The sequence below is a fragment of the Mesoplodon densirostris genome, chromosome 2 (assembly GCF_025265405.1).
Source record: "Mesoplodon densirostris isolate mMesDen1 chromosome 2, mMesDen1 primary haplotype, whole genome shotgun sequence".
Lineage (NCBI taxonomy): Eukaryota > Metazoa > Chordata > Mammalia > Artiodactyla > Ziphiidae > Mesoplodon > Mesoplodon densirostris.
Genome location: NC_082662.1, coordinates 51256277 through 51273129, shown reverse-complemented (window position 1 = coordinate 51273129; position 16853 = coordinate 51256277). Strand labels below are relative to the sequence as shown.

The 16853-nt window shown below is 40.4% G+C and overlaps 1 protein-coding gene across 4 annotated transcripts in view; it reads left to right on the top strand.

The window, feature by feature from the left end:
• The first annotated feature begins 15417 nt into the window (after positions 1–15417).
• MYSM1 (Myb like, SWIRM and MPN domains 1) overlaps positions 15418–16853 on the top strand; it is a 41434-nt gene continuing 39998 nt past the window's right edge. For all 4 annotated transcript variants that reach the window (XM_060089870.1, XM_060089869.1, XM_060089868.1 and 1 more), the window contains exon 1: positions 15418–15489. In XM_060089870.1, coding sequence (XP_059945853.1) covers positions 15444–15489 — 46 coding nt within the window. In that variant the 5' untranslated portion in view covers positions 15418–15443. The remainder of the gene's footprint in view (positions 15490–16853) is intronic.

The window sequence follows — 16853 nt, the reverse complement described above, 5'->3', positions numbered from 1 at the left end:
ATACTGTATTATATTTTGAAAGTTGAGTTGCTAAACTTATTAAATGTTCTTACCACAAAAAAGAAATGGTAACTATATGATGGGATAGAGGTGTTAGCTAGTACTGTGGTGATAATTATTTTGCAATATATAATGTATCAAATCATCATGTTGTGTACCTTAAACTTGTACTATGTTGTATATCAATTATAGCTCAATAAAGCTGGAAAAAATAAAAGAATTCCTATTAGATTTTAAAGCTAAATATAAATAAATAAATAAATAAATAAAATTAGATAGTGGTGATGGTTACACACTCTGTGACTTTGATAAAACACTTTAAAGTGTGAATTTTATGGTATATGAATTATGTCTCAATAAGATTATCATTAAAAAATAATAAAAAAATAATAAAACTCTTATTGAGGAAACAACAACAAAAAATAATAGGGAGAATGTTAACAGTCTAATAGTATTAAGAGAAAAAGCAAGTGTTGTGGACTGAATGCTAGTGTCCCCGCCCCCGCAAATCCTTATGTTGAAGCCCTAGCTTCCAGGGTGATGGTATTTGAGTGGAGCCTTTGAGAGGTGATTAGGTTTATATTAGATCATGAAGGTGGGTCCCTCATTATGGGATTAGTGCCTGAATCAGAAGAAGAAGAAGATCCATCTCCCTCTCCAGGAGCATGCACTAAGGAAAGGCCATGTGAGGACCCAGAGAGAAGGTAGCTGTCTGCAAGCCAGGAAGTGACTTTTGCCAGGCACCAAATCTACCACATCCTGATCGTAGATTTCCCAGCCTCCAGAACTGTGAGAAATAAATGTCTGTTTTTTAAACCACCCGGTTTATGGTATTTTGTTATAGCATACCAAGCAGACTAATATAGCAGAATACAAAATTCAATATAATCATAACTATATAATACAAATGTACGGAACAAAAGAACACATGGAAAAAAATTTGTTGACCTGCGGAACTTAAAAATCTAGAATTGGTCTTATTTCAGACAAAGTGGATCCAGCACTCAAATTTCAGAACTGGGTTTGACTCCATCTCTTCTTTCAATCTTATATTCAACAAATATTTGTTAAGTATCTATTAGGTACCAGGCACTGTACCAGGTGCTGGAATGCATCAGTTTAAAAGAAAGATAAAAATCCTTGTGTTCATGGAGCTGTCTTTCTAGCAAAGGAAGATACACAAAACCAGTAAAGATAATAAATAAGTAAAGTATACCAAATAATAGAAAATGTACCTAATATGAAAAATATACATACAGTAGATAGGTAGAGGAAGAAAACAGGGCTTGCCATTTTAAACAGGGTAGTAATGGTAAACGTCTAAGAGAAAGTGACTTTTGAAAATAGTTTTGAAGGAGGTGAGGGAATAAGCCATGTAAATATCTGAGTTGGTGGGTCTTCCAGGCTGAAGGAATGGCGGGTAAAAAGCATCCTACAAGAGTGTGTCTGCCATCCTGAGGACCAGCGAGGAAGCAAGTGTGGCTGGAGTGGGTGAAGGAGGAGGGGAGAAGGTCACAGGTAACAGGAATCTCATTCTGAGAGTCTTACCTGCCATTGGAGAGTTTTGAGTAAAAAAGTTAAAAATCGGACTTCTAAAAGATTCATTCTGTGCTGAGTGAAGATTTCAGGGGAGAGCAAGAGTAGAAGCAGGGAAGCCAGTTAGGCGGCTACTGCAGTCATTCAAAGGAGAAGGATGGTGACGTGGACCATAGTCAAAAGAGGGTAATGGTGAGAAGGGGTTGGATTCTGGACACATTTGACAGTTTGGATGTGGGGTGGGACAGATGCCCAGGGTAAAGACTTCATTTCCCAACCTCCCCTGAAAGTAGGTGAGGTCACCTAATTCTAAATTTTGGCTCATGGGACATAAGCAGAAGGAGGTAGGCAACTTCCCAAAGGGAAGGGGTACTCTCCATCTTGCCTCTTACCTCTGCCTTGCTGGCTGACACTCAGCTGTAATGCTGGTAGCCACCTTGGATTCTGCCAGGTTGGATCATCCCAAGAAGGGCGATACCTTAGGGAGCCACTGAGTGACCCAAGGAGGAGCTGCTACATCAGCCCTGGTCTGCCAATGCATGGCTTGTTACATGAGAAAGAAAGACACTTCTGCAGTATTTAAGCCCTTTTACTTTAGGTCTCTGCAGGAGATGTCAAATATCCATCGTACCTAACATAATGGCCATGTGTTCTTTATTCCACGAGTTCCAAAAGGACTTGCAATCTGAAAGTCTAGGTCAACCCAAGGAGATATTTTGATGGCAGAAATTAAGCCTATTAGAAGTTTCTAAAAGGAAGTCAGAAGTGTTAATATTTTGCTTTTCATAATGAACTATTCAGTTCACAAAATACTTTAACCTGCATTATTTTATTTAATTCTTGAAACAGCACTGTGTGTTGAGTATCATTCTCCACTGTAGTGTGATCACCCATTGGGTAAGGACTGTATTTTAATCACCTTTGTATCCACATCCCCCATATCTTCAGTCCAGGGCCTGGCATCCAAAGGTGTTTAGTAGATATGTGATTAATAAGTTAATTTACAAATGCCTGGATACATGAAAAATATGGTCCCCCTGTTTTTCAAGATATTTTTTTAAAAAGATTCAAAGCTGTTAAGTGACTTGCTCCAGGTCACACAGTTCATAAGAGTTGAAGACAGAGAGCTTTCCCTTCTGAGTTGACACTTTGCTCTAGGTTTTACTCAAAGAGGGGAGGCAGGAGAAGGATGGAGAAAGGGGGAAAGGAAGCAGAGAGAAAATAGAGAAAGAGAGAAGACAAGGGGTATTAAGCAGAGACCCTACCCCTTTGCTGGGATATGTCATCTGAAGGGAAGGAGACAAATGCACAAAGGGATTTCTTCATTTCCACATCCTTGGGTGGAGCATCGAGATCCAGTAAAGGCATATTAAAGCCCGGCTTCCCTCTGAGGCCAGCACACACCGGGGCAGGCCTTTGAGCCTTCAACCATCTGAACTCCAGAGCATCTGCCAGTCACTTTCCCACTGGCAGATTCCTGACCCAGATACTCTCTTTGGGCAATGGATCCTTCTCTAAGTAAAGATCATTTAAGAAAACCAGACTAGCAAAGCATTAGCTGCTTGTGTTTGCCAAGAACAGAAATGAGTGTTTTTTCCCTTAAATCGTTCTCATGTGATTTTAAAACTTCAGGCTTGCACAACCTGAAGGGGAATTATTAGACCTCAGATTTCGTGTTTAAATCATTCTACAGCTTTAGAGTCTGTCTATCTTACTCACTGAATGGGGAGGATGTGGGCAAGGCCGTCTGATCTCAGATTTAATTTAGACCATATCAGTCATCTCAAGCAGCAACTGACAGCAAAGGGCCATGATAATCAGAAATGCAGAGCTCTCCTCCCCAGGCAGGCAGCAAAGGCCTGGTCCCCAGTGACATTCTCAGCTGCACCTCACAGGCAAGCTAGTGCCCATTTGAAGGAGTGACTGTTTTGAACACAGACCTACAGCAGACATTATGGTCAAAGCCAGACACATTGTGTTCAGAGCACAGCCATAGCCAAGAACAACTGTCGCCTGAGGAAGTATAACATTTGTTAAGTACCTACCTTGTGTCATACCCCGGGCTAAGCTTTTCCACTTACATTACCTTTATTTCATTTTGTTTCATGTCATTTCATCCTCCCAACAGCCCTCCGAGGTAGGGATCCTTCCCCACCATTACAGATGATGAAACAGAGACCCAGTAAGGATGAGTACTTTTCAAATGCATCATGCCAGCAAATAAATGCAAAGCCAGAATTCCCTCCTGTTCACTTTCCACTCCTCCATTCACTGTTCATTCTGGCAAACATCATCTTTTCCATTCAGAGAATCCACCTAAGCTCTTAAGTTAGGACAAGCTGCGAGCAGACAAAATAAAAATAAAGATGAGATCCCTGCAGCGGTAGTATGAGGGTGGGTGTGTGTCTGTCTGTACTCTCCCGGGAAGCACGTCAGACGACAGTGCTGTGTTCCGGAGGCGTGGGCAGTCTAGGCCATGGGCCAGGATAGGAAGGTGTAGACCACAAGGGCAGGGGGGAAAAGAAGCCCCTGTTCTGGGACTAATGAGGTGTAACCACTGCACCCCAGGCATCAGAGCCTTCCAAGGTCCCCAGCTCCTTTTATGCCAGATCCAGACTAAGGCTGAAAAATCCTCTTGGTCATAGTATATTTTAAAAAGGCTTAGTCGGATCAGTAAGAAGAATGCCCTGGAATCTTCACTAATGCAGGGAGGTCTGTTTCTAAGACATGGAGCTTAGATGCCAAGCATCTTACCCAATATCATCTGGGCTGCTTAGCAGGGGAAAATCACAGGTGTGATTTTCAAGGTGTCGGTGGCTGCGATGGAAATGAGCCTCAGAGTGAGCATGAAATTAAATCAAATCAAAGCATGGAAAACCTTGAAAAATCCCTTCCTGCCTTAAATGAAAACCACAAAAAATGTATATGAATAATTCCTTGATGTCCGATTTTTTCTTTCTACGTAAATCCTTTCAAAGGCTTAGAAGAGTTACAAATGGCATGTGGCCTCCCAAACACACCCTCCCGTGTAAACAATTAACACAATATCTGTACTTTTAAAATTATTTTTACTACCACTTATAAACAATGATTTTTTTAAAAGAGGGCCTTGGTTTTCTTTTAAATGTGTTAGAATATGATCTGTGGCATGGAGACAAACATACATAAAACACATTGTGGAAAATCTTCACACACTTTGACTTCTTAACTGAGTATAAACAAAAAGATGGTAATATGATATTTTTGTTGATGCTGACTAGTAGTAGGTCTATGTCATTACGTTATGCAGGGTTCTGAGATGGGTGATGAAATTCTCATCCCAAGGAATGTCCTAGTCTGTGGTAGGATACCAACCATGGGTAAAGATAGATAGAGATCTACTTAGTTTAATTCAGCAAACATTTGGTGAATACATATCAACTATACATGTACCAGGAACTGTACCAGTGTAGAAAAAGTCAAAGCTGAACAAGTCAAATTCCCATCTCCCCCAGAGCTCACAATCAGGCAAGGGAAATGAAATTGCAGACATCTAATTTACATTGCCTATTTTCTCAAATCTCTGAAATCAGGATGCATCTTACAATTGACAGCATGTCAAAATGTAATTGGCAGTGTTTTTTCATTTTTTTAAAATTAATTAATTATTATTATTATTATTATTATTATTTTGGCTGCATCAAGTCTTAGTTGCGGCACACAGGATCTTCATCGATGCACACGGAATTTTTGTTGTGGCACGTGGGCTCTTCTCTGCGGCGCAGGCTGCTCTCTAGTTGTGGTATGTGGGTGCTTTTTCATTTTAATGGCATATAAAATAAGGGAATAACTTACTATCCATTATAATGAAGTTAAGATTTGTTGAAATATGGTCATTACTGTATAAATCAGAACATAGTACTAAAATAAAGAGGTTCAAAATTCCTTTTCAAATGTAAATGTACCACCCCTCCTTAAGAGTATTTGTAGTTAAAGAATTTAAGACCTAATGGGTAAATAAAAGTAAATAAGGTGGGAATTATTACACAAAAGCACTTGTAAAACTTTTTGTTCACCATAATAAAACAATGAAATTCACTGCTATTTTACTAATTAATAACAATGCATATTACACAATTCATTTCCATTTACTTTACTTCCTTGAAATTTTTGGGTGTCCCCCTCTTTTGGTCACAATAAGACAGCTGTAAATTGTTTTACATACCTGTAGATAATATGCACACTAAGAGCAGTTTTATTTTCCAGAATCTGGTCTTTCACCCAAATATTCAACTTTGTCTTCAACTTTCAGCATGGCTGAAATTTATTATCCAGTCCATGGGCCATTGATTTCCCAGAAATGAAGAACAATGAAGGTGCTTATGATGAAAAACAAACAGCAAACAAAACTTTTGAGGGAACGTTTTTTCAATATTCTCAGCTTAGTATATCTGATAAGTATTTCTCAATCAATAAACCTTCCCACTAGGAATTTTCTCCTCCTCACATCCTCCATACACCCCATGCTTCAGCCACAGCTGGTTACTGAAAATCCCTAGATGTGCCTGTACTGTTCGTGCCTCCTTGTCTTTGCTCCTGCTTTTTCCTTTTGCCTGGGATGCGCTCTCCCTGTCTCTGTACTTAGAAAACTCCTGCTCAACTTTCAAAACCCAGGTCTAACACCAGTGTATGAGCTTGGGCTTCCCCAGGAAAAAAGGGTGTGAGACCAGGGCTTGAAGAGGGTGATTTATCTGAGTCCCAAAGATTATGAAGGAGACTGGAAAGAGTTTAACAGTGAAGAAGACCAAGTCAATAGAAGAGTAAGTTATTGCTTTTTTTCCTTTCTGTAAGCAATTGGGGCTCCATCCTACAGGGATCATTTGAGGATCTGCACAGGATGCACCTCAGAATTATTACCTGTGGGATAGAAGAGAGGGGTATTTACTCATCAAGTCCTGCTCCCCATGGGTCATTATTTGCCTTATGGGATGTTAACATCCTTGCTTTCCCAGATTGTGCATGAGTCAGAGAAGTCCTGGTACAGAAAATGAGAGATATGTAGTGCTATCAGATTATACCTGTGCGATGCTGGTTGCCATGGCAACAGCTGGAGTAAAAGATGGGCTAAGAGGATGAGTCCATGCAGAAGAGGTCTCTCTTTCCTAACTTGCACAGAATTAGCCTTGCCCCATCAGACCTCCACGGTGCCAGGCACAGACCTCTGGCTCATGGCATTTGTCTTCTTGCTTTCTGATAAAGTTTCTATATTAGGTATGAACTTCTTAGCAGTGCCGGCAAGATTTTGTTCAGCAGCTACTGAATCCAGCAGAGTAACCAGCATACACCACATAGACTAAGGCCCCCTCAGTGGAGTCAAAACGCACATTTTATTTTTTAAATTTTTTTCTCTTGGGTATTCTTTCTTCTAGTTTTATTGAAATATAATTTACATACAGCACCTTTTAAGGTGTATAGCATCATGATTTGACTTATATACATCATAAAATTACCACGGTAAGTTTAGTGAACATCCATCATCTCATAGAGATACAAAATTACAGAAAGTACATAAAATTTTTTCCTTGTGATGAGAACTCACAGGATTTACTCTCTTAACTTTCATATATAACATATGGCAGTGTTAATTATATTTATCATGTTGTCCATTACATCCCTAGTACTTATTTATCTTATAACTGCAAGTTTATACATTTTCCCTACATTTACCAAGCTCCCCCCTCCCCCCTCCCCACCCACTCCCTGCCTCTGGTAACCACAAATCTGATCTCTTCTTCTATGAGTTTAAAACACACATTTTATTTTGTGTATGTGTGTTCCAATAAAGCTTTATTTACAAAAACAGGCAGCAGGTCAGGTTTGGCCCACAGGACATGGTTTGCTAATTCCTGGTATAATCCACAGGTTGGGTACATTTTTTAATGCAAAACAGAGATATCTGTGTTAATGAAAGCTTCCCCCTTGTATCTGTATAACATTTCAGAAAAAATGAAGTTATTTCATATATAATGACTCAAAGTTTAATCCTCATACCAACCCTTTGCAGTGAATAGGTCTTATTATTCACATTTTATTTTATTATTTTTTAATGAATGTATTTAATGTAAAAAAAATTTTAACATCTTTATTGGAGTATAATTGCTTTATAATGTTGTGTTAGTTTCTGCTGTATAACAAAGTGAATCAGATATACATATACATATATCCCCATATCCCCTCCCTCTTGCATCTCCCTCCCACCCTCCCTATCCCACCCCTCTAGGTGGTCACAAAGCACCGAGCTGATCTCCCTGTGCTATGCGGCTGCTTCCCACTAGCTATCTATTTTACATTTGGTAGTGTATATATGTCCATGCCACTCTCTCACTTCGTCCCAGCTTACCCTTCCCCCTCCCCGTGTCCTCAAGTCCATTCTCTATGTCTGCGTCTTTATTCCTGTCCTGCCCCTAGGTTCATCAGAATGATTTTTTTCTTTTAGGTTCCATATACAAGTGTTAGCATATGGTATTTGTTTTTCTCTTTCTGACTTACTTCACTCTGTATGACACACTCTAGGTCCACCCGCCTCACTACAAATAACTCAATTTTGTTTCTTTTTATGGCTGAGTAATATTCCATTGCATATATGTGCCACGTCTTCTTTATCCATTCATCTGTCCATGGACACTTAGGTTGCTTCCATGTCCTGGCTATTGTAAATAGTGCTGCAATGAACACTGCAGTGCATGACTCTTTTTGAATTATGGTTTTCTCAGGGTGTATGCCCAGTAATGGGATTGCTGGGTCATACGATAGTTCTATTTTTAGTTTTTTTAGGGAGCCTCCATACTTAAAACATACATTTTAAATTAATAGGAAAATTTATGGCAGTCAGTCTATTTCTCAAGCAGTTGATATGGCTGTTAAAAAGAGACATTATAATGTAGTGTGAAAAAAGGAGAAATAAGTCAGGTGTATTGAAAACCAAGTCAGCAGAGACAAAAAGGTGATCACACATGATCCTGGAAAAAAAGGAATTATTTTGACAAAAGTATCCATTATATTTGATGGGAATTTTTTCTTAAGAAATCTGACATATGTTGTATGTTTCTTAAGAAACATTAAATGTATTATCAACCACTCAGTATGCAATCTTAAGTAAATTTCAGTGAACTCATACTGCTAAAATCTGTCTTTTATCTCTCTAGATCCCTGTAATAACTCCCAGATTCACTAAGCATGAGAACTAATGTCCTTATAATGACACCTAAAGCTCTACAAAATGCAGTCCTATCACAAGTCTGGCTTCTTCTCCAAATACTCTCCTCTTTGCTCACTTTCCTTCACACTGGCCTCCACTAGGTACACTCCCACCTGGAGTCTTTTGCACTGGCTGCTTCTCCCACCTGAACCCTTTCTCCTGACATCAGATGAGCAACTCCCTCAGCTTTGCAAGACTGCTCAAATGCCACCTTTCCAATAACACCTACCCTGAGCCCCCTCTTTAATCCTGCAGGCCTCCACCACTCTAACTCTTGAGCCCCTTATCCTGTTTTACTTTTTTTCTTTTTCCTTAGCACTCAACCACTTCTAACAAACATACAATTAATTAATATATGTTCATGGTTTATTTTCTTTTCCCCTCTGCTAGGATGCAAGTTCCACCAAGGTAGGGGACTTTGTCTTTATTATTCATTGGCATATCCCAAGCATTCAGAACAGTGTCAGGCACATAATAGGTGCTCAGTAAACACTTACTGGATTGAACTGAATACCTTGGAGCTCTGGAGGTAATATGCTTCCTAATATAGAGGATATGTCATTGATGCAATTCTCCAAACATTGACAGAGCATCCACTAAGTGCTAGGCATGGATAACCTATACATGGTCCCCGTCCTCAAAAAAGGCCCCAGGCTAGTGTGGACATGGGCAGGGTCACAATTACATGCCGGAGTGATGGCACCCTGACACATCATGCACTATGGCTTTAGGCTCGTGGAAGGGGGGGGGCGTTGTATGTGGATGGTCAGGAAGATGTTAAGTGAGGAGATAACACTAAAGCTGACTTTTCACATAGAAATGGAGCTACCAAGATGATGAAGTGAAGGACACTGGACTAGATTTTGTGCACAAGGATTCTATCACATGTGAGTTATAGAAATGAGAGTCAGCACAGGTGTTGATCTTAAACAGTCCTTTAGGATTAATACACAGTGAACTATTTTCCTCAATTTAATTACTTATCTTCTGCCTCCCCTTGGTTCACCCCAAAAGTATAGACTCTAAATAAATAATCAGGCAATAGAACTTCATGTGTCTCTCCCTCAGTAATGGAAAGGGACTTTGGGAATCTATTTAGGTTTATAATTTTCCCCTTGTCTATTGGGTTGTGTATTTTTGGTCAGGATCATAATTCAATTGCCATATATATTTCTCATTTAAAATATTCATTGATTATGTGTTTATAAAGTAAGTTTTTTTGTTTTCAATTAAAACAAAACTCTGGCCTTATTCTTTCCACTTGATTCGCTCATCCATTCAACAATTATTAAGTGCCTAGTGTGTACCAGGCATTGTGCTAGATGTCATGGGTAAGAAGAAGAACAGAAGCATTTTCCCTGCCCTTAAGAAGTCTTTAATAGTAGGACAAGCATATGTGAAAACAAAAACAAAAACAAAAACACTGAGGCATTACATTTTGTATGAGAGAAGGATTTAGGACAACAGTCACAAACTGCAGGTCAGATATAGCCCACATAAGTGTTTGTTTGGTTCAACAGCATTTTTTAAAAACTTGAATTAGTTTTCACAAATTAGTCTTGATTTCTGGCTGGTCTTAGAAGAAAAATCGGATTTGGCAACTCTGAGCCAGAGTTTCAAAAGGGCAAAAGAATACCAGAGTTCAGTCAGAACCAGCCCTTTCAGAGGGAGGGAAGGAGGGAGAGAGGGAGGGAGGGAGAGGGGAGGAGTGGAGAGAGGCAGAGTGCCCTCGAGAATGTGAATGGGCTGGGAATGGGGGAAGAGATGCAGATTTAAAGTAGAGGGCATATTTTGTTTGTGGTCCAGAGAACTATATATAAACCCATGCAAACTCCGACATTCCCATCCCCCTGTTTTGCCCATAACAATGTTCAATAAATGTCTGTGAGATGAATAAGAGCAGGATCAAAGAATTTTAGCCCAGAAGAGATTATTTCATAGGTCATTTTACAAATGAAGAAGCAGGAGACTGGAGAGACTGAATAATTTGCCTGATAACAATGTTAACATGAGCCTATAGTGGTTCATAGATTGTATCCAAGGCTTGGGGGAACAGAGGGGACGTGCAACATGGAACAGTATAGTGAGCATCTGCTGTCTTACTTACCCAGCAGCCATTCCTCCTCTCTCTGGAAATGGTACCCTTATTTTGTTTGGGGAGCCACCATTCCTCTTATTCCGTGTGGTGCTGGTGGAACTGAGTCCACCTGGCTTCTGGGCTGGCACGAAACCCAAGCCTGGCTAGCCCCACTCATCCTCCTGGAGCTACTGAGAAAGAGGAATAATCCTTCCACTGGGGGCTGCTGAGAAGAAAAGATGCAATTCTGAATGATGCTATTAGTACCCAACCTGAGATAGCATGTTGTAATGAAAAGATGATAAGCTACATTTCCTTGGGTAAATTGCTTAACTAGTCTGAACCTTAGTTACCACCTCTGTAAATGGAAATAACAATTCCTTGCCTCAAAGGGCTGTAAGGAAATAATGTGTGTAAAATGCATGGCACACAGTAGGAGCTCATTAATGTTGGCATCTTTTCTTCTCCTTCCGAGTAACATCAGATGAATGTAACATTACTGTAATTAAAATGTAAGAAGTGCATTGGCAGACTTTCCTTACAACATATTGAGAACAGCTTTTTCAGTAGCTACCTTATGTGATTTCAGGGAATTGGGGAGGGAAAATAAAATAAAATGCAGCTTGCTTTCCTGGAACAATTCAAGCCATATCCAATGCTTGCCAAGTGTAGCCTATAATTCTATGTCTACATTCATCTATTATCTCACCTCTATTTAGATAAAGTGGTTTTCCTCCCCACTCACTGGCCATTTTATTTTTAAAATGGGAACTCTTTTGAAACGCTGGCAATCATTTAGCTGACAGTTTGGATCATAATGTAATAACAACATTAGTGAACAGTTGTATGACACTTCCCACTTTTAAAGCATGTTACAAATCTGAGCTAATTAGAATGAATATTAACATGCTGGCTTTTATGGATTAATATTGCCATTATACTCTGCTTTTTCAATAAAAATGCAGTGATCTTTTTTCACCAGAAATGGGGAAAAAGGAAATGAATAAGCTCTCCAAAGGATTCAAACACAATGTAGCTGAGATATGAGACAGACACTTAATTGACTGAATGTTCCTCTAACAGCATTCAGGAGGATTTACAGGTATGGCACCTCCTGCTAATTCTACTTTAGGATCAACAAAGTATCAAATAGAGCGTATTAATGGGGGACAGAAAATCTGAAACCCAAGACAGTTTTCCAGCCTTCAGAATACACTTTCTACTCATTTCTAGACCTAAGCACCTCAAAGAAATCAGAGATACCTGACTGTGATTTATTCTTAAACCAAATGTGAAAATATCACACATAGTATTGCAAAATACCCTATTCTTTCTGTTGTAAATGAAGATATAACAGAGTAAGTGTAGAGTGAGAAAGACTTGGGTTGGAATCCCAGCTCTGGTACTCAGCTATGTACCTCTATCTGAATCTTGGTTTACTCACCTCTAAAATGAAAGTGATAGTTCTTTGATTATGTGCTCAAGTCCACTAATCCTTTATTTTGCAATGTCTAATTTACCATTAATCTCACCCAGTGTATTTGTTTGTCTCAGGCATTGTAATTTTCATCTCTGGAAATTCAGTTTCATTATTTTTATATTTTCCACGTCTCTACTTAACTTTTTTAACATACAGACATATAGAATACAGTTATAACAACTATTTTAATGCCTTAGTGTGCTAATTCTAATAACTGTGACAGTATTGGGTGGGTTTCAATTGATTGATTTTTTCTCTGATTATGGGTCATATTTTCCTACTTCTTTGCATGCCTCATAATTGGATGCCAGACGTTTTGAAATTTATTGGGTGCTGGGTATTTCTGTATTTAAAAAAAATTATTGAAGTATAGTTGATTTACAATGTCATGTTAGTTTCAGGTGTACAACACAGTGATATATACATATACTTATACATATGTATATATAATCTTCTTCAGATTCTTTTCCCTTACAGGTTATTACAAAATATTGAGTATAGTTCCCTGTGCTATACAGTAGATCTTTGTTGGTTATCTATTTGATATATAGTAGTGTGTTTATGTTAATCCCAAACTCCTGATTTATCCCTCCCACCACCCTTTCTCTTTTGGTAACCATAAGTTTGTTTTCTATGTCTGTGGGTCTTTTTCTGTTTTGTCAATAAGTTTGTATCTTTTTCTTCTTTTTTTTAGATTCTAAATATAAGCAATGTCATATGATATTTTTCTTTCTCTGTCTGGCTTACCTATTTTTGTATTCTTATAAGTACTCTTGAGCTTTTTGGTGAAGGAGGGGAAATGTAGTTAAGTTTACCTGGAAACAGTTTGAGCCCTTCAGATCTTGTCTTTAAGCTCTGTGTGAGTATCAGACACTATTTCTTCTAATGTTTTTCCATTGGTTTTTTTCTCCAAGTTAGGGACAGGTTTTTCTATTTCATAGTCCCCAGAGTCTAGAGCATTACTCTCAAATTTTAACTGATGAATATCATCCTCAAAAATGTGGTATAGGAGAGTATTTATTCTGGGATAAGTGCCCACCCCCCCGTGATCCCATAGCAGCCTGTAACTCCTCCATCATAGAACTTATTACATCATCTTGAAATTGCATGTTTGATAGATTTTATGAGAGCAGAGCCTGAGTGCATCTTGTTCAATGTCATTTCCCTAGTACTGAGTACAGTAGGAATATAAATATTTGTGAATTCTGAATTCTGAATTTTTCAGAAAATGGGTGAGAAAATAGGTCTTTAAACAAGTCACAGAGTTGCAGACCTCTAGAACAAGGAATTATAAATAGTAGACCAGGCCTCAGGAGTCCACCCGACTGTGGGGTTATAGCTGTATCCTTGCAGGTGAGGTTGGGCTAGACCCTTATGGAGCCTGTTTCACATAAAGCCAGCAAACCAAGAGCATAGTGTGGGGTATGTATGGAGAGGCTTCAGACTAGTCCTTCTGTTTAGGGAGGCCTTTATATCAAAGGCCTTGGGGCATATCTGAATTCTGTGAAGGACTTCTTTTCCTTCCTTCCACATATATTTTAATGCCTACTGGTGCCTGTCACTGGGCCAGAAAGCCTTCAGTTCTGTGTTGCAGGAGATGCACTTCACACAGTATTCTGTGTCATGGTCTAGAAGGCATTTGATATCATGTGTATCCAGACAGTACTACCAGCGTTCCCATCCTGCCTGCTATGTAAAGATCAATGAAAAGCATCTATTTTCTTTTGACCATCTGGTTATATCCATCTATCTAAACTTGCTGTAAATTACACCCAACAAATATCTTAGAATGCCTACTCTGTTACAGGCATGCCGGTTACCACTGGGACTGGTCATTGGAAAAGCCCTTTGGCAACAGGAAAAGCACCCTCAGGGTGACCTAAGGATGGAGCATTATTCAGTTTCTGAGCACTGGATCTCCCTCTTTACAAAACTTTCTCTCCATCTTCTGCCATCACATTCATAGTACAGCTCATCTTATGGCTTGAGCACAAAGGTGAGATGGGACAAACTCACAACAGTGTGGAAAGTGAACTCATTCCATTAACTGATTGGTTCATTCATCAGTTCAATATTTATTGCACACCTTATGTGTGTCTGACACCATGTTGAATGTTGGTAGTATATGGACTACTGCAAAGACTAGCAGATACAGTCTTTGTCCTTAATGAATTCACCATCCAACGGTGGAGGCAAGTGAATGAACAGCTACAATAATGTGAGTGACAGATGGTAAGGTAGAAGAATACATAGGCTGATATCTAATCTCTTGAGGAGCCATAAATTCTCTGAGAGAAATGGTGTTTGTCTTTCACAGTTCCTAACAACATGATCTGTAGAGGGTGAGTACTCATAAAGAGCCAAAAGGCCTAGATTCTGGTCCCAGTTCTGTCTTTGACTAGTTGTCTATCCTTTATGTTAGTCATTTCAGCTTTCTGAGCCTCAGTTTCCTCATCTGTAATGTGTGACGGATAACACTAGTCCTGCTTACCTCACTGGGTTATTGTGAAGATCAATGGTCATGAGAGTGATTTTTAAATTAATTGTAAAGATCTCTATGAAATAAAATATGCAATCGTAAGTTACATTCTTAAATGTTCTTTTGAATTTTAAAACAGATGTTGTTCAGCACTTCAATAAGTGCTGAATAATCCTTCTCTTAAAAAAAAAAAAGTAAAGGAAGGAAAGAAGGAAGAAGGAAAGAAAGAAAGAAAGAAAGCCAGCAAGTAAGGGTCACTGTTGCCACCTTCACAGTTCAAAGTAGGTCTGACTTGATCTTTTCAGCACACTAGATATTTACTATTATCCCCGTTTCACAAATTAGAGAAGTGAGGCGTCAAAGAATTTATGCAAGAGCACGGTCTCTTCAAAACCCAAGCCTGGCTTACTTGCCAAGGTCTTTACAAGTCAACAAAAGTCAAAAGGACCGAGGCACAGGGCTCCACAACATCTTTTTCTCTGAAAGCCCCGCTTCCTGAGCATGGGAAGGGCTGGCCGAGGCTTCGACTCCGCCCCGTGACGCATAGGACCCCGCCTTCAGGCCCTCCACCTCTCGCGGGATCTCTCGAGAAGACGGCTGGGGTCAGGTCCCATCATGGCGGCTGAAGAGGCGGATGTGGATATCGAAGGGGACGTGGTGCCAGCGGCGGCACAGTCTGGGTGAGGCGTAGAGACTGGGTCTTGCAGAGACGAGGAGGGGCGCAGATGTGAGGAGAGTATCCTAGAAAGGCCGCGGTTCCGGCAGGGGCCAGGGGAGCGGAAGACCATCGGCTGGGCCAGGGTCTCCTAGCGGCCAGGGAGACGCCTCGCCCATCCCGCTTGCGGGCTCCTCCTGAGCCCAGGGGGCGGGTACCGGAGGCTAGTGACGGACAGCCCTTTAACCTTTTACCGGGATGCTGTGAGGGCGCTGGCCGCGCCTAGCACGTTGTCCACTCTTCAGCAGTTAGATGCCTTCTTCCATTACTGCCACCGCCCAACAATAACGAACAAGGGCGGCCCCTGGACAGTACCCGAGCTTAGGAGTCTTGTTCCATCGCTTGCAGGCCGTGTGACCTTGGGCGTGTCGTTTTATCCCTACCGGCCACCGGTTTCCTTTTCCATGTAGGGATAGTTATGAAAAACTTCCCAAGAAGCAGCGTGACTTGAAGGAAAGGGGCTGGATTTTAGAGTTGGACAGCTCTGGGTTGACCGTGCCAGTTACTAGCAGTGTGACCTCGGGCCTCAGCTCATGTGTTAGCTGGCAGTCATGTTATGTACGGTTATTGTGAAGATCAAATGAAATAATTATGGGATATGCTCTAGCATAAGGTAGGTGCTCTGTAAATGTTGTGTTTTTACCATCCCACCAGGGATAGTATTTTGAGGACCCAGTGAGGGGGTCATAATTTATTTAGTACCAATTCCTGCAGAGCAGGCCAGTGTGATTTTAAACAGCATCCTCCAGCTTGAGACATCTAGCTCTTTGACTCCTCGCTTGCAGAGAGAGAAGTTGATACATGCCATTTTAAAAATGTGCTTTCGGAATCTTCTTTTAGTAATGGAAGAGGCCTAGACTGATCAGGAATCAGAAGACCTCAATTCTAAACTCAGCCATCTATGTTGCTTGTAACTATGAACAATTTCATTAGAAGTCTCTAGGTTGAACCATGTAAAACTGCCAATCTTAGACCATTTTTGACCTATAAAATAGCAATTTCACATGGTCCAACCTGATAATAGCGCCTCTGTAAATTCTCCCGAACTCTAAACCACTATAAAAGTGAGGACTCGGGCTTCCCTGGTGGCGCAGTGGTTGAGCGTCCGCCTGCCGATGCAGGGGACACGGGTTCGTGCCCCGGTCTGGGAGGATCCCACATGCCGTGGAGCGTTTAGGCCCGTGAGCCGTGGCCGCTGAGCCTGCACATCCGGAGCCTGTGCTCCGCAACGGGAGAGACCATAACAGTGAGAGGCCCGCGTACCACCAAAAAAAAAAAAAAAAAAAAAAAAGTGAGGAGTGACTAAGTTCATTTAGTCATTCTCTCTCA